This window comes from Equus caballus, chromosome 20 (assembly GCF_041296265.1).
Source record: "Equus caballus isolate H_3958 breed thoroughbred chromosome 20, TB-T2T, whole genome shotgun sequence".
In the NCBI taxonomy this organism is placed as follows: Eukaryota; Metazoa; Chordata; class Mammalia; order Perissodactyla; family Equidae; genus Equus; species Equus caballus.
In genome coordinates, this window is record NC_091703.1 from 35,933,272 (window position 1) to 35,952,418 (window position 19,147).

Consider the following 19,147-nt stretch of genomic DNA (forward strand, 5'->3'; position numbering starts at 1 on the left):
CTCCTGGATCCTCATAGACTCACCAGCTTCAAACTCTTCTTTCCTCCAATCTGCAAGGAAAAATGAACATGAGAACTTACCATTTGAAAGGTAAAACTGCTTATCTGTCCAGAATAATGCGACTATAAATTCCTTAGGATTAATTCAAGAGTGATAGCAACCAAAGAAAGTTTTCTTTCATAAACTTGCACTTCTTTTCACAGCTTGCTAACTTATGTCTGACTTGAAGACCTGACCCATCTCTATTCTCTCCTCATCCAACATTCTCACAGGATAAGTGTCTATTTAGAATGTTGGCGAGGAAAGAGGGAATATGGTCAGTCTGACCAAATAACTTCTCTTGGCTATGTCTCCTTATATTTTAAAGCAGGTAATAACCCTTTATGTATCCTCAAAGAATGATGTGAGATGCAGATTAAAAAATAATAAAACTGCTAAAATTTAATGCTTCAAATACATTATTAGCTGTTAAAATATTGAGTAATCTATTGAGTTCATGGAATTATTCTTTGGAGTTTCCTTGATTTTCAGTATATTGTTTTGTACACAGTATGTGTTCATTTAAAATATCTCTGATAACAGGATTTTCTTCATCAGACTCCATGTCACTCACCAGCATATAATGGTGCGTTTCTCCAGGCTGCAAAGGAACAGAATAGGAAATCCTTTATCTTTTCTCCATTAGTGTTTTCTTTCACTGTCTTTTTCCATATCTCCCTGTCTTTGTCACATTTCTTCTTCTAAATCCTTTGGACTTTCTCTTTTTATCCTATATCTTCACATTCCATTTTTTCCAAGGTGATGGTAAAAATGATCAATAAGAGGACAGCTAGAAACATAGAAGCAACAAGAGGTCAGAAAGACTGAGGAGGAGCGAAAGGAAGGAAGAGGGAAAGGAGGGGAGGAGGTAGAAAATGCTGAATCATTTGTGGTTTGCACGTCAGAGAGAATTTATTGAAGTTACTGAAATTTAGAAAGATAATGCTTCAAATGCTTCTTAGCCCACTATAGACATTTCTGTTGTATTTCTGCATCCTATCCCACTGCTACAGGGGCAGAATCTAAGAGAAACAGAAGAATGGAGCTTTCTGAGAGACAATCATCACTCACCCGACTTGAATTGGGCCTTCCTCCTACCTGAGAGAAAAATAGATGAGCATGAATATATAACACAGGCTTTCTTAACATTAAAAAGAACGTGCAATTAAAGCCATACATCTGCCAATATTTGCGTCTGCAAATTGGCCAAGTAATGTCCATTTCAAATGCAATGAAAGAAATTTCTAAAGTGCATTTCGCTTGAAAACTTCACTATAATTTGAAGAATACAATCAGATATGAAAGGACATGAGAATTTAAATAATTCTTGTAATCAGGTACTAAAAAATGGTTTAGCAATTTGTTGAATTAATAGTTGAATGGATTAAAATTAAAATGAAAGAACAGTAGTAATTATGGTTGTAAAGAAAAAATCAGGCAAAATTATGCAAAAATATTTATGTACTTTAGAACACTTGAGAATATGGTCAAGAGAAGTGGATTAGCTAGTCTCAAAATTACACTTCACCTCAGTATATATGTAAAAGGTCAGCAAAAGGAGGACTTATCTCACTCAGCAGTTTTGGAGTTTGAACACTTCTCTTAAAAACCAGGACAATATCATGTACAAAAGAATAGGCACTCCATCTCAGGGGACATATTAGAGAACACAAGTTAAAGGAAGCGTTCTGCTGAATGAAGAAAGCCACATTCTTCTTAGCTTAATCCACTTCATCTCACCAATCTTATAAGGAAGTTATAGTAATCGTCTGAAAGATAGAAAAAGCCTAAGGATATAGCAAAGAAAGGAAAGAGAATGAAGAAAATCTCAGGAAGATGATGGGAAGGAAACATAACATGGGAGGAGTCCAGGATGCCAGAAAGAAAAGAGATAAGGTGATTTGAAATTCACAAGAAGGAAGAGGTAAGACAGGAAGGGGTAAAGTGAAGGGTCAGGAAAGGACAAGAATAATATTTCTAGGGAATACAACAGTGAAAAAGGATGTCAGGAAAAAGTTACCCATTTCTTTCTGAAGTTTTTCTGAAAAATAAAATGGAAAAACTCATGTAAATGTTGAGGGGCCCAACAGAGAAAATGAAAATGAGTAGAAAATTTCCAGTGCACAGTAAATTGGTAGGATGAATGTAATCAGAAAAAATAAAATGAACAAAAAGAACAACAAAAAAAACCCTGAAACCATATCAAGGAAGCACATTTTTATCTTAGAAAAGTAAGAAAAAGGAATAAACTTTCCCAATTGATTGAACAAAAGAAGAATGGAGAAGATTTGGAAAGAAATAACAAATAGGATTTTATCCCATACATATTTCTTTTATGAATAGTTTTAAGGATATAAATAATTCAAGATTTGTGTCAAAATATATATTTAATAAAATAATTTGATAACAAATGTCATCTTGGTAGCAGTGTATTGAAATTGATTTTTAGTTTTGAAAATCTTTCTATTTCAGATTACACAAGGTGTCTTTAAGTGAAACATAATTTGTGTACTTAATGGTCAACATATATTTAAGTTCTGAGAAACTCTTTTTAGAAGATATCACAAACATTAAGAAAGCAAATAACCATCATGATGGGGTACCACCTTTTTTGAAGTCTGATGGTTTCTAATGCTCTGCTTTTAACAAAATTACAATAGAAGCTAATTGAGTTTTCACCCGACAGAAATTTCAAAATTGCTTTTTATTAACTTGTATTCTCTGATTTTATCATTTACCTCAGAAGAAGTTCAAAGGATTGAATGATGTGGCTCTAACCACATTCCTTCCATTCCCATTAACATATATAAGTACATAATTTCTCAGCACATCAATCTTTTATAAACAAACAGAAAATAAATGGAAGAAAATTAATGTTGATTACTAACTCATTTACTTGAAGGGAAATATAAGGAGTTAATGGAGGTAAAGGAATGCTAGAATTACTGCTAAAATGTTAGAAGACTGCTTTAAACTCTCATTTTATCTCTTTCCTATAATGTGACTCTAGGGTTTATAATTTTTTTGAGGTGTACACCATTATATTTTGATTTCTATGTAGACTACCTCATGTACACCATCCAAAGACTAATTACCATCCATCACCATACACATGTACCCTTTTACTCCTTTCAACGTCCCCACTTCCCCCCTTCTGCTCTGGTAGCCACCAATCTAATCTCTATATCTGTGTATTTGTTTGTTGTTGTTGCTGTTGTTTTTTATCTTCCACATACGAGTGAAATCATTAGTACCGGGCTTTCTCTGTCTGACTTATTTCACTTAGCATAATACCCTCACTGTCCTTCCATCTTATTGCAATGGCAAGATTTCATCTTTTTTATGATTGAATAGTATTCCATTGTGTATATATATACCACATCTTCTTTTTCCACTCATCCATTGATGAGCACTTGGGTTGTTTCCAAGTCTTCGCTGTTGTGAATAATGCTGTAATGAACATAGGGGTCCAAATTCCTGGGCTCTCGATTCTGTTCCATTGATCTGTGTGTCTGTTCTTTTGCCAGTATCACGCTGTTTTGATTAGTTTAGGTTTGTAGTATATTTTGAATTCAGGGAGTGTGATACCTCCAGCTTTCTTCTTTTTTCTCAGGATTGCTTTGGTTATTCAGGATCTTTTGTTGTTCCATATAAATTTTAGAATTTTTTGTTCTATTATCATGGAAAATGTCATTGGGTTTCTTTTTTTTTCCTCCCCAAAGCCCCAACATAGTTGTATATCGTAGTTGTAAGTCCTTCTAGTTCTTCTATGCGGGATGCCACCACAGCATGGCTCGTTTAGCAATGTGTAGGTCTGCACCCCGGATCCTAACCGGTGAACCCTGGGCCGCCAAGCAGAGCACACAAACTTAACCTCTGTACCACCAGGCCAGCCCATCACTTAGATTCTAAATAGGATTGCATTGAATCTGTAGATTGCTTTTGGTAACATATACATTTTAGCAATGTTAACTCCTCCAATCCATGAGCATGGAATACCTTTTTATTTCTTTGTGTCTTCTTCATTTATTTCAACAGTGTTTTATAGTTTTCAGTTTACAGGTCTTTCACCTCTTTGTTAAATTTATTCCTATTTATTTTTTTTGCGATTGTAAGTAGGATTGCATTTTTGATTTCTCTTTCTGCTATTTCATTATTAGTGTATAGAAATGCAACTGATTTTCGTATGTTGATTTTATACATTGCATCTTTACTGTATTTGGTTATTATTTCTAATAGTTTTTTGGTAGATTCTTTAGGGTTTTCTATATATAAAATCATGTCATCTGCAAAGAATTCATTAAAGAATGACAATTTCACTCCTTCCTTTCCAATTTGGATCTCTTTTATTTCTCTTTCTTGGCTGATTGCTCTGGCTAGGACTTCCATTACTGTGTTAAATAAGAGTGGCACAAGTCGGTCTCCTTGTCTTGTTCTTGTTCTTAGAGAGATAACTTTCAGTTCTTCATATCGAGTATAGTGTTAGCTGCAGGTTGTCATATATAGCCTTTAATAATATTATGTTGACGTACCGTCCTTCTATACCCATTTTATTCAGAGTTTTTATCATAAATGCATGGTGAGTCTTGTCAAATGTTTTCTCTGCATCTATTGAGATGATCATGTGATTTTTATTTCTCATTTTTTGAATGTGGTATATCACCTTGATTTGCATATTATGAATCCTTGCATTACTGGAATAAATACCACTTGATCATGGTGCATGGTCCTTTAAATGTATTATTGTATTCTAGTTGTTAATATTGTCCTGAGGATTTTTACATCTATGTTCATCAGTGATATTGGGCTATAATTTTCTTTTTTTATGTGTTATCCTTGTCTGGCTTTGGTATCAGGGTAATGTTGGCCACATAGAATGAGTCAGGAAACTTCCCCTCCTCTTCAGTTTTTTGGAAGAGTTTGAGAAGGAAAAAAATATTAAATCTTTTTCACTGGTGGAATTCACCAGTGAAGCCATCTGGTCTTGGACTTTTGGATTTGTGGTGGTTTTTGATTACTGTTTCAATCTTACCAGGGACTATTTAGAGTCTCTGTTTCTTCTTGATTCAGTTTTGGAAAGGTTGTATGATTCTAAGAAGTTATGAATTTCTTCTAGATTATCCAATTTGTTGCCATATAGCTTTTCATACTATTGTCTTATGATTCTTTGTATTTCTCTGGTGTCTGTTGTGATTTGTCTTCTTTCATTTCTGATTTTATTTATTTGAGCCTTCTCTCATTTTTTCTTGGTGAGCCTGGGTAAAGGTTTGTCAATTTTGTTTATCTTTTCAAAGGATCAGCTCTTGGTTTCACTGATCCTTTTGTCTTTTAATCTCTATTTGATAATTTCTGCTCTTTTATTATTTCCTTCCTTCTACCTATTTGGGATTTGTTTGCTCTTCTTTTTCTAGTTCCTTTAGATGTACTATAACATTGTTTATTTGAGATTTTTCTTGTTTCTTGAGGTAGGCCTGTATCACTATAAACTTCCCACTTGGTACCCATTGTTGTTGTACCCATAACTTTTGGCATGTTTTATTTTCATTTTCACTTGTCTCCAGGTATTTTTTTGAATTTCTTCTTTGATTTCTTCATGACCCAATCATGTTCAGTAGCATTTTGTTTAATTTCCACATATTTGTGGTTTTTCCATCTTTCTTCTTGAATTTGATTTCTAGCTTCATGTCATTGTGGTCAGAAAAGATGCCTGTTACTATTTCAGCCTTCTTAAACTTATTGAGTCTTGTTTTGTGAGCTAACATGTGATCTACCCTGGATCACTCAAAAAGAATGTGTATTCTGGGGCTGGCCCCGTGGCCGAGTGGTTAAGTTCGCGCGCTCCGCTGCAGGCGGCCCAGTGTTTCGTTGGTTCGAATCCTGGGCACGGACATGGCACTGCTCATCAGACCACGCTGAGGCAGCGTCTCACATGCCACAACTAGAAGGACCCACAACGAAGAATATACAACTATGTACCGGGGGGCTTTGGGGAGAAAAAGGAAAAAATAAAATCTTTAAAAAAAAAAAAATTATTAAAAAAAAAAAAAAGAATGTGTATTCTGTCTGTAGTTTTTTTTTTCCTTAGTGAGGAAGACAGGCCCTGAGCTAACATCTGTCGTCAATCTTCCTCATTTCGCTTAAGGAAGATCATCTTTGAGCTAACATCTGTGGCAGTCTTCTTCCATTTTGTATGTGGGATGCCACCAGAGCATGGTCCGATGACTGGTGCACAGGTCTGTGCGCAGGATCTGAACCTGTGAACCATGGGCTGCCAAAGCGTAGTGTGTGAACTTAACCAATACGCCACTGGGCCAGCCCCTATTCTGTAGTTTTTGGATAGAATGTTCTGTATATATCTAAGCCCATCTGGTCTAATGCATCATTTAAGGCCAACGTTCCTTATTGATCTTCTGTGTGAATGATCTATCCATTGATGTATATGGAGTGTTAAAGTCCCCTACTATTTTTGTGTTACCATCAATTTCTCCTTTTATCTCTGTTAATAATTGCTTTATCTATTTAGGTGTTCCTACATTGGGTGCATAGATATTTACAAGTGTTATGTGCTCTTGTTGGATTGTTCTCTTTATCATTATGTAATGCCCTTCTTTGTCTTGACACAGGTTTTTCTTTAAAGTCTATTTTGTCTGACATAAGTATTACTAAAACAGATTTATTTTTGTTTCCATTTGCATGGAGTATCTTTTTCCATCACTTTACTTTCAGTTTGTATCTTTAGGTCTGCAGTGTGACTCTTGTATACAGCATATACATGGGTCCTGGTTTTTTATCCATTCAGCTACCCTACATATTTTGATTGGAGCATTTAGTCTGTTGACATTTAAAGTAACTATTGATAAGTATGTACTTAGTGCCATTTTGTTACTTTTTCTGGATGTCTTTGCAGTTCTTCTCTCTTCGTTTCTTCTTCTCTTCCTCTCTTCCCTTGTGATTTGATGGGTTTCTTTAATATTATGTTTGGGTTCCTTTCTCTTCATTTTTTGTGTATCTATTATAGGCTTTTGGTTTGTGGTTACCATGAGGTTCAGATATAATAACCTATGTAATATAAATCTATATTAAGTTGATGGTCTCTTAAGTTTGACCTCTTACTAAAAGCCCTACACTTTTACTCCCCCCTGCCTGTGTTTTATGTTTTTGAAATCATAGTTTACCTCTTTTATTATTGTGTATCCCTTAACTCCTTTTAATATATATAGATAATTTTAGTACTTTTTGTCTTTTGACTTTCATTCTAGCTTTATAGGTGGTTCATCTACTAACTTATTTGTAAATTTGTCTTTATCAGTGATATTTTTCTTTAATAATTTCTTGTTCTTATTTTTTGCCTTTTCTTTTCCACTTAAAGAAATCCCTTTAACCTCTCTTGTAAGGCTGGTTTAGTGGTGATGAACTCTTTTAGTTTTTCCTTGTCTAGAAAACTGTTCATCACTCCTTCCATTCTGAATTATAACCTTGCCAGATAGAGTATTCTTGGTTGTAGGTTTTTTTCTTTCAACACTTTGAATATATCATGCCACTTCCTTCTAGTCTGTCAGGTTTCTGCTGAGAAGTCAGCTGATAGCCCTATGGGGTTTACCTTGTATATAACTAGTTGCCTTTCTCTTGCAGCTTTTAAGATTCTCTCTTTATCTTGAATTCTTGACATTTTAATTATAATGTGTCTTGGTGTGGGCCTCTTTGAGTTCATCTTCTTTAGTGCTCTGCATGCTTCCTGTACCTGGATGTCTGTTTTCTTCCCCAAGTCAAGGAAGTTTTGATCTGTTATTTCTTAAAATAAGTTGTCTACCACGTTTTCTCTATCTTCTCCTTCTGAGACACCTATAATGCAAATGTTAGTGTGATTGATGTTGTCCCAGAGGCTTCTTAGACTGTCTTCGTTCTTTCAAATATTTTTATTTTCTGTTCACCTTAGGTGCTTTCCTCTATTCTCCCATCTAGATTGTTGATCCATTCTTCTGTTCCATTTACTCTGTTGTAGATTCCCACTAATGAATTTTTCATTTCCATTATTGTATTCTTCAGTTTTCATTAGATTTTTTTTGATGAAGATTATCCTTGAGCTAACATATGCTGCCAATCCTCCTCTTTTTGCTGAGGAAGACTGGCACTGAGCTAACATCCATGCCCATCTTCCTCCACTTTATCTGTGGGATGCCTACCACAGTGTGGCTTGCCAAGTGGTGCCATGTCTGCACCTGGGATCTGAACTGGAGAACCCTGCGCTGCTGAAGCAGAATGTGCGAACTTAACTGTTGCACCCCCAGGGTGACCCCTCTCATTAGTTTTTTTTTTATATTTTCCATTTCTTTGTTGAAGCTCTCACACTGTTCAGCTATTCTCCCAGGATAAGTAAGCATCTTTATGACTATTAGTCAGAATTTACAGTCTCTATTAGGACAATGGTGAGAGAAAACACATTCAGCAAGCCCTCATACTTCAAACACACAACAGAGGTCCTAAGTTAATGGTAATGTTCCAGAAAATATATGTAGAATTGGAACCAGATGACTATCAGCCTAATTGCCTTCATCTCTCCAATTTCACAATACAACTATGGCAAGTACCTTGAAGGTGGAAGAGACCAATGTTCATAGGCAAGGACTGGTATGGAATGAAAACAGAAGCAGTGGGAATGACTGAAAGGCAGAAAAACAGAAATGGAGAGAATGTAACATGAAAGAAGTTCATAAACAAAAATATGGGGGAGGGAAGTGTAGACATCTAGGAGAAGGATGAGCCAATGGATGTCATGTAGGTAAAATGGCAGGGAACACTAAAGACCAAGACAGCAGCAACTTCAATGGTTATGGGAGTAAAGGGTTGTCAGAGACATCTTACCCAATTTATTCTGAAGTTCTTCTGAAAAATAAAATGGAAAGATTAATGTAAATATCATTGAAAACAAACGTGAAGAAAATTCAAATGTATTAAAATTTTAAATGTAAATTCAAACTTATCAGGATGCAGAAACAGACAGACAGACACACGTGCAGGCACTCATTCACTCACATGCATGCATAAACAGAGACTGAAAGTTCACTTTATCCAGAGAATTTTTTATGAAAAGTGAAGATGGGGAAGCAGGATGAATTTACTGTAAGAAAACATTTTAGAAATATCAGCTGTGATGGTTACCTCATAAAAAATATTCTTGATCCCTTTTGACATTATTTAAGCTTTTCCTATTCATTTTATTGGTTTTGGTAGGCTCTTGACTGCTCCTAACTATTAGAAGTCATTTCCCATTACTGTGGTAACTTCTTTGTATAAAGTAGCCACAAACACTGATTTTTAGAATACTGAACCACGGCTTGTAGAGGAAATGCAGGGTTAGTTTCCTGAGTGCCTCTATTTACAACATTTCCCTCAATCACTTAACATATAAGCTTATTTTATATGAGTTTCCATTTTAACTCATGCCTGGATGAAGCTTACCTTAAGTAAATCACATGAAAGGAAGGGAAGTATGAAATGCCAATGAAGGGGGTTCTAAATCAAAAGACGTGAGTTACCTTAGACAAAACTTACATGTGAGCCACTTTGAAAATGCCAGAACATCAGAGGTATATGATTAATAAAATTAAACTTGACAAAAAGCATCTGTCTACAATATTGAAGAAGCAGGACAATTCATAGCAGTAATAACAAGGGAAAGTGAATTAAAAGAGAAAACAGCAAGCTTGGTTAGAAAGATAAGGTAATGAGACAAATCCTGTAAACAGATATGTATATTGGAGTTGAGAATGATGATCATTAATAGTTGAAGACAAGCGTACAAGAAACAGATCAAACCATCACTAGGTACACAGTGAAATATGTGAATGGGACTTGCCTTTTTCCTGTTCACTCTTATCTGTAAAATAAAAGGAAGAAAGGACCAATTCATTCAAAATGAAGGCACGTGTCAGTGAGCAAAGATAAAAATTTGAACCACTTTCCTAGTTTTCTCTATGGTTCAAACTGACCAGTATTTCTCAGAACTGGAACCAGAAGATTCCAAAAGCCATCTCACCAATCACAAGCAATGTTGTTTTAGTTCTACACACTCCTTGGTGCAAAAGTAACTAAATAGAAAATGAAAGCCTGAGAGGAGGTTGAGATGACCTCTTTTGGGATAAACGATGTCCGGTATTGGTTTTGGGTGGAACCCTTTACCTTTCAAAATATAGGGCAAGCACACAACAATACACAAGACAGGTGCTTGAGAGAGAAGAGGAAGCAAACGGTAAAAGCATCCGTCTGTCCCCAAACTGTATCTCTAGCAGATATATTCCTAAAATCTATTTCCTCTGAAAAATGTCATTAGAAAAGGATGATGTTAAACTCTTAATCATTATATTAAGGTTTTATGAAAAAATTTTTGGAAATGTCCTAGAACAACAGCTTAAAATATTGTGATTTGAGAAATATATTATCAATGAACTTTCCTTAATATATAAAGTTCTTCTATAAACATTTAAAAGGAATTGCAGTTCCCAGAATTGATAATTGTTTTGGTAAAAACACAAAAGTATAAATGATACATACTATCTTTGAAAAGGGAAAAACAACAGGAAAAATTATGTAAAATATTTGTATACCTGGGAGCACTTGGGTAATATGTTCAAGGACAGTTGAAAGTGAACCTCAACTTCACACTTGATCAATAAGAGACAAGAGAATTTACAGTCTTTCAAAGGACAATGGAGGGAGAAACCTCATTCAGCAATGTAGGACTGTTCTCTCATTTCTTAAGGTTTGCGGTAAAACTGAAGGCATCTTACTGTGCCCTCCTACTTCAGATACATAACAGAGGTCCTAACTTAATGGTCATTTTCTAGAAAATATATGTAGAATGGAAACCAGATGCCTATCCACCTAATTCCCTTCATCTCTTCCACATCATCATACAACTATGGCAAGTTTCTTGAAAACGGAAGAAGCCAATGTTTACAAGGAAGGATCAGTATGGAATGAAAACAGAAGCAATGGGAATGAGTGAAAGGTAGAAACACAGAAATGGGGAGAAGGTAACATGGAAGAAGTTCATAAACAAAAATATGGGGGAGCGAAGAGTAGACATCTAGGAGAAGGGTGAGCCACGGGATGTCATGTAGGTAAAATGACAGGGAGCACTAAAGACCAAGACAGCAGCCACTTCAATGGTTAGTAAAGAGTTGTCAGAGACATCTTACCAAGTTTTTTCTGAAGTTCTTCTGAAGAGTAAAATGGAAAGATTAATGTAAATATCACTGGAAACACACATGAAGAAAACTCAAATGTATTAAAATTTTTAAATGTAAAATTGAACCCATGAGAATGCAGAAATGGACACACACACAGAGTAATATAAGAATCACTGTGAAACAGAAACAAAAAGTCTTTCAAAAATATTTTCACCTGTTCTATATATAAATGGCTAGCCACTTCAGACAGAAAATAATATATTTATTTTCTATGCATTTTACTGAAAAATCTATGGGGGTCATCATTACTTTATGTCAAATGGTAGAGAAAAAATTTTAAATTTATTATGATTCAATTTATAATCACCCAAAATGCTTTGGTAAAGTCTTCTTCAGATGTAATACCATCATTCTCATTCTCATCATCATCATCACCATCATCGTTATTACCACCATCATCATCACAATTACCATTGCCTTTCATTGAGTGCTTTCTCTGTACCAGGCTCTGTGATATGTGCTTTGCAAGCCACATTAAATTTGGTCAACAAAATTGCTCTGGAAGTAAATTATTATGCTTATGCGGAAGAGTAAACTGAGAATAGAGCAAGGATGTATTACTTGCTGAGTTTCCCACAGTTGCTTATGTCAGAGTTGGAATTTTATCCAAAGTGAGTCTGATCAAAGTTGATGGTTTTATCCAAAAAAAATAATCCATTCTGTTTTCTGTATTATCCCTCTGCACTCCAGCATCATTTAAAGGAAACAGTTTTTCATTTTCTGTGTTAAACAACATATCAAATTATGGGTGAATATTAGTAATGAATTCATATTTAAAAGTAAGACCATTTAAAAGCAAATTGGACACCCTCTGTCCCTGGATTTGGCTTTATAGAAGGTGAGCTTTGTTTTAGGATAATAAGATGTAGAGATAGTCGTTATTTTGAGGAACACAAGTAGCAGATTATAAAGATTTTTTTCTTTATAAAAATTAGTTTTTTATAATGGTGAAGTATTAGTTGTCTTTTTTTTTTTTTCTGTGATGTGCAAGTTCCTAGATTATAAAGACTATTTAGCGGTAAAAGTCATACTGGGAAAATTCATACAACTTGTTTCCATTACCCTCTTATTTTCAACTCCACAGTGCACTCTAATTCTTCACTGCCTTTGGCCTTGATATGATTGGAGCTTGTCAAGGCTTTATATGAGAGTGTAGACTTCCTCTTCTGTTTTATGGCCCTATGCAGTCACTCTGTTATGTACAAATGTCATCCGTTTATTCTTTTTATAAATTTTAAAACTGTCTTATCTGCTTATGTCATCTCCAGTTCTCTTTATCATTGTTTGTTTTGACCTTCATTTTAACATAATTCTCATATTACCCACTCTCCCTGGGATAAAGAGAAGTTTTAAGTATATAGTTCTTAGTTATTTTTAACTAAGTTACTCCAATGATTCATAAATATTATAATTTTCTTTCCATTTAACTTAATATATGATAGAAGGGAGAAATTAAGACACAAATTTTTCTGTGTATTTTATTATTAGAAAAATATATTTTCAGTAGAAGAAAAAAGCACTAGGGTGAAGCAACACTCTCTAAATACTATGTAGTTCTGTACAATACTACGTAATATACAGGAGGACTATGAAAACAGTTTGGCAGATCCTCAAAAAATTTGACATAGTATAATACATACCTTTTTTTTTTTTCTTATTTCAATTGCTTCATTTGAAAATCCAGTTAGTGATTTAACATCATGGTCCTTTTCTCCTCTTAGGATTCTCCTATTAGGACACTTAAAGTGCACTTAAACTCCCAACTATTCAATAATACAGACGGGCCTTTCTTACTTATTTTTCAATGCTCTGCTGCATTTATTTTACTTACTCAAAATAGATCAAAGATTTAAATGCAAGAACTTAAAACTATGAAACTCTTAAATAAAACATATGGGTACATTTTTATGATCTTGGACTTGAGAATGAATTCTTGGAAATGGCACCAATGCACAATCAACAACAACAACAGCAGAAAAAGAATAGGAAGACCTAGATGGAGTAATTAAGCCAGAAAAAGAAATAAAACCTATCCAAATTGGAAAAAAGTAAAACTGTCACTATTTACAGATGACATGATTCTATATATAGAAAATCCTAAAGAATCCACTAAAAAAGTATTAGAAGTAGTTAATGAATACAATAAATTTGCAGGGTACAAAATCAACATACAAAAATCACTTGCATTTCTATACACTAACAATGAACTAGCAGGAAGAGAAATAAAGAATATAATCCCATTTACAATCACAACAAAAAGAATAAAATATCTAGGAATAAATTTAACCTAGGAGGTGAAAAACATGTACATGGAAAACTATAAAACATTGTTGAAAGGAATGAAGAAGACATAAACAAATGGAAAGATATTCCATGCTCCTGGATTAGAATAATTAACATAGGTAAAATGTCCATATTACTTTACTTAAGACAATCTACAGATTCAATGTATTCCTGCTCAGAATCCCAATGACATTTTTTATGGAAATAGAACAAAGAATTCTAAAATTTAAATGGAACAACAAAAGACCCCGAATAGCCAAAGCAATCCTGAGAAAAAAGAACAAAGCTAGAGGTATCACACTCCTTGAATTCAAAATATACTACAAAGCTCTACTAATCAAAACTGCATGATACTGGCAGAAATACAGACACACGGATCAATAGAACAGAATCAAAGGCCCAGAAACAAACTCACACATCTATGGACAGCTAATTTTCAGCAAAGGGGTTAAGAACATACAATGAGAAAGAAAAATCTCTTCAATAAATGGTGTCAGGAAAACTGGACAGCCACACGAAAAAGAATGAAATTAGACCATTATCTTACACCTTACCCAAAAATTAACTCAAAGTGAATTAAAGACTTGAATGTAAGACTTGAAACTATAAAACTACTAGAAGAAAACATAAGTAGTACACTCTTTGACTTCAGTATTAGCAGCATCTTTTTGAATATCATAGCTCTCCAGGCAAGGGAAACAAAAGCAAGAATAAACAAATGGAATTATATCAAACATAAAAGCTTCTGCATGGCAAAGGAAACCATCAACAAATGAAAAGACAACCTACCAACTGAGAGAAGATGTTTGAAAATCAGATATTTGCTAACAGGTTAATATCCAAAATATACAGAGAACTCATACAACTCAACAACAAAAATCCAAACAACCCAATCACAAAATGAGCAGAGGATATGACCAGATATTTCTCCAAAGAGAATATACAGATATCCAACAATCATGTGAAAAGATGTTCAATATGACTAATTATTAGGGAAAGGCAAATTAAAACTACAATGGGATATCACCACATGCCCATCAGAATGCCCATAAAAAGACAAGAAATAGCAAGTGTTGGAGAGAATGTGGAGAAAAGAGAATCCTCGTACACTGTTGGTGGGAATATAAACTGGTGTAGCTACTATTGAAAATAGTATGGATATTCCTAAAAAAATTAAAAATAGAAACACCATATGATCCAGCTTTTCCACTTCTGGGTATTTATCCAAACAACATGAGAACACTAATACGAAAGTTATTTGCACCCCTATGTTCATTGCAGCATTATTCACAGTAGCCAAGACTTGAAAGATACCTAAGCACCCATCAATGGATGAATGGACAAAGATGTGGTACATATGTACATATATATGTATATATAATATATATAACGGAATATATATGCACACACACACACACACATATATATATATACATATATATATAATGGAATACTACTCAACCATAAAAATAGATGAAATCTTGCCATTGTGACAACATTAATGGCCCTTGAGGGCATTGTGCTGAGAGAAGTCAGTCAGATGAAGGAAGATAATTACTATATGACTTCACTCATATGTGGAAGGTAAACAAAGAAGCACATAACATAGATACAAAGAACAGATTGGTAGTTACCAGAGGGGAAGTGGGTGGGAGGAGGGCAAGAGGGGTAAAAGGGCACATGTGTACAGTGACAGATGACAACTAGACTTTGCTATTAAACACGATGAGGTCTATTTAGAAGTAGAAATACAATGATGTACATCTGAAATTTAGTCATTAAGGAGATGCGTATCACAACTGCAATGAGATATCCCTTCATACATACTGGTATTGCTATAATAAAAAAAGGAAAATAATGAGTGTTAGTGAAGATGTGGAGAAACTGGAACTCTAATACTTTGCTGATGATAATGTAAAATGACGACACTTCTGTGGAAAACAGTTTGGTAGACCCTGAAAAAGTTAAACATGGTATATCATATGACCCAGTGATTCTATTGCTAGATATTTATCCCCAAAATTGAAAACGGGTATTCAAACAAACACTTGTACAGGAATATTCATAGCAGCACTATTCACAATAGTCAAAAACTAGGAAAAACCAAAAGTCCATCAATTGGTAAATGGATAAACAAAATATTGTATACCCATACAATGAAGTATTATTCAGCCATGAAAAGGAATAAAGTACTGATACATGAATGAACCTCTAAAATTTTACGCAAGTGAAAGAAGGCAGACACAAAAGATCACATATTATATAATCCCATGGATATGAGATCATATAAAAATAGGTGAAGTCAGAGACAGAAAGCAGACTAGTTGTTGCCAGAGACTAAGTCGGGTAGGGAAAGTGACTTCTTAATGAGTATAAAGTTTATTCTGGGGGTGATGAAATCCTTTTGAAACTAGACGGAGGTGATAGGCAATATTGTGAATGCACTAAACATCACTAAATTGTGCAATTCAAAATGGTTAATTCAATGTTATATGAATTTCACATCAATATAAGTAAAAAATAAATCAATAGAAGCAATCAACCAATGAAATAACAGAGAGTAAAATCAATTAGTTTACTCATTGGCAAAGCCCTTGGTTCAACAAAATGCCAATATGCCCAAAGTGTTGCTCTCCCAGAGTCAAGGGCTGACATTGCCTTAATTACATAATTTGTATTTATGTTAAGATAAAAGGCTTACCTTGCTCTGGCTTAATTTCTTCCTTCCTTGTCTCTGAAAAAGAAATTAGATAAAAAAATTTGGACCACTTGTAAAACAAACAGGATCAAATTTATGAGAGATTAAATTGAAGCAAATTGCAATGGAGTAATACTTTCAAATAGATTGGTGTAGTGGGGGAAAGTTTTATTCTACACAATGTAATGATACTGAAACTCTTTCTTTGTTATTGTCTGAAACTGGGTTTGCTGTAATGATATCCTTTGTAAATGGATCAGGATTTGAAACTCACCGTTTTCTTTCTTTTCCCCTGAAAAACAAATAGGAGAAATATCGATTACATAAAATAGTTGATGCTTGATGGCACTGACCCACTGCAGCCAGTGGTCAGAAGGTCACATTCCAGTGGCCAAGGAGTCTTGATCGAAAGATAAAGCAATCAGTTGTGGCCAAAGCACCAGCCCCTTCAAGAGCAAACCTGGACATCAGCTGCCCCCATGGTAAGCACTTTCTGTGACAAAGGAAATCCAGAGTATTTGTGTCCAAAGAGAAAGACTTGCACAACAGACAGGTGAAAAACATTCTCCATTTTGGTGTGGTTCTAATCCTGCACTTCTTTAAAATGTCTACGACAAATAAGCAACAGGGAAAACACATCTTCTGGTAACTAATTCCCTGACTTTTCTTTCTTCCATGCACGAATGTCTTTATTTTTTTCTTTATTGCTACTTTCACTGGATGTATAGACTACTGGGTTCACAGTCTTCTTTCAGCAGTTTAATGATGTTGATTCACTATATTCTCAATCCTGTGATTTCTGATGTGAAATCACCTGGTTTTAAGTCATTTCTCTTCTGTGGGAATTGTGTTGTTTTCCTTTGGATGCTTTCAAAATTTGTTTCTTTATCTTTGGTTTTTAATAATTGTGGCTGTGATATATCTAGTGATGTATTCTTTGAGTTTATTCTCTATATTTTGCTGAGCATTTTGCATTCTTAAATTTAAATCTTTCACCAAATTTGAAAAATATTTGGCATTCTTCTGCAAATATGTTTTATGCCCCAATCTTTCTCCTCTCTTTCTGGGAATCTCGTGAATTATGTGTTAGAAATTTTCGTTTTATCTCACAGTTCCCCCAAAGCTCTGTTCATTGTTTGAATATATTTTCCCTCTCTGTTCTTCAGATATGAAAAATTCTATGGATTTGTTTTTCAGTTTCTTGTCTTTTTACTTTTTCATCTACATTCAGCTATTGTGCCAATACAATATTTGAATTTCAGATATTATATTTTTCAGTTTTAAAATTTTGATTTGGCTATTTTTTCTAGTTTCTATTTCTCTGCTGTGAATTTCCATGCTTTTCATTTCTAGTCTCTTTTACTTTGCCCGATGTAGTATACAGCAATCATAGTATTTTTTCCTCTTTGTAAAATTTGTGTATAAAGTCATATATATCTTTCACCCAGATTCCCCTAATGATAGATAATATCTTGTCCAAAATATCAAAACAAAGAAATTTACATCGGTACAATAATGTTACTATATTATAGTACTGTTAACTATACAACATGTCTCATTCAGGTTTCACCATTTTTCTGTGCTTTGATGTGTGTGTATGTTTATGAAATTTTCTCCCACATATAGACTCAAGTAAATACCACCATAATCAAGATACAGAACTGTTTCATAATCACAAAGAAAATCTCTTGTACAGTCTCTTTATATTCCCATTCCCCACCCCTGCTCTTCTCCTGTCCCCTGGCAACCACTAATCTATACCCCATCGCTATAGTTTTGTCATTTTTTAAATGTTGCACAAATGGAATCATATAGGATGTAGTCTTTTGAGATAGACTTCTTTTCACTAAGCACAATGCCATTGAAGTCTATCAAGTTTGTATGAATCAATAGTCTGCTCAATCTTATTGCTGAATACTATTCCACTGTATGGATGTACCACAGTTTATTTAGCCATTTATCCATTAAAGGATATTTGTTTTGTTTCCAGTTTTTTGCTAATACAAGTAAAGTTGTTATGAATATTTGCATAGGAGATTTTGTGTGTGAACATAAGTTTTTATTTCTTTAGAATAAATTCCTAAGTGTGTGATGGTTGATTCATATTTTAAGAGCATATTTATTTTTATAACAAAATGCCAAATTATTTAATAGAGTGGTTGTGCCCACCAGGAATTTTAGAAATCCAGTTTCCTCACATTCTCACCAGCACTGGATGCTTTTCGATTTTGTTTTTAAATTTTAGCTCTTCTAAAATGTGTGTAGTGATATCTCATTGTGGGTTTCTTTAGGTTTATCCTGTTTGGGATCATTTCAGTATCTTGAATCTGTATATTTTTTTCATTTCACCATTATTTACTCCAATTTTTTTCAGCCCCATACTCTTTGTCATCTCCTCTGGGACTCTGGTAGATTATAACACAAATAGTAGATTATTTTTATATTGTCCATGAGTTCCTGGTCTCTGTTTCTTTTGTGTGCATGTCTATTTTCTCTCTTTTTTCCTGACTGAGTGATTTCTATTCATCTGTCTTCAAGTTCAGTTTCTTTTCTCTGTCATCTCCAATTTAACATTGAGCCCATTGAGACACTTTCCTATTTCAGTTATTACATTTTTTAGTTTCTCTATTCAGTTTCTCTAAAATCTATTTCTCTCATGAAATTTTCTATTTTTCGTTTGTTTCAAGCGTTTCTGTAATTGCTCATTGAAGCAATTTTATGATTGCAGCTTTGCCATTCATATCAGATACTTCCAACAACTGTGTCATCTCAGTGTTGGTTTCTGTTGATTGTCTTCCATCATTCAGGTGGTGATTGTCTTTTGATCTCAGCATGAAGAATGATATTTTAAAATTTTATTCTGAAAATTTTGGGTATT

General features: G+C 34.2%; 1 protein-coding gene across 1 annotated transcript in view; it reads right to left on the minus strand.

Annotated features, from left to right (window-relative positions):
• LOC111769161 (butyrophilin subfamily 1 member A1-like) overlaps positions 1-19,147 on the minus strand; it is a 40,240-nt gene that overhangs the window by 2,726 nt on the left and 18,367 nt on the right. The window contains exons 4-12 of the mRNA XM_070245385.1: positions 16,544-16,561; positions 16,273-16,305; positions 11,238-11,258; positions 9,896-9,916; positions 8,902-8,922; positions 2,060-2,080; positions 1,111-1,137; positions 614-640; positions 24-50 (exon numbers count right to left, since the gene is read on the minus strand). Of these exons, the coding sequence (XP_070101486.1) occupies positions 24-50; positions 614-640; positions 1,111-1,137; positions 2,060-2,080; positions 8,902-8,922; positions 9,896-9,916; positions 11,238-11,258; positions 16,273-16,305; positions 16,544-16,561 (216 nt within the window). The remainder of the gene's footprint in view (positions 1-23; positions 51-613; positions 641-1,110; positions 1,138-2,059; positions 2,081-8,901; positions 8,923-9,895; positions 9,917-11,237; positions 11,259-16,272; positions 16,306-16,543; positions 16,562-19,147) is intronic.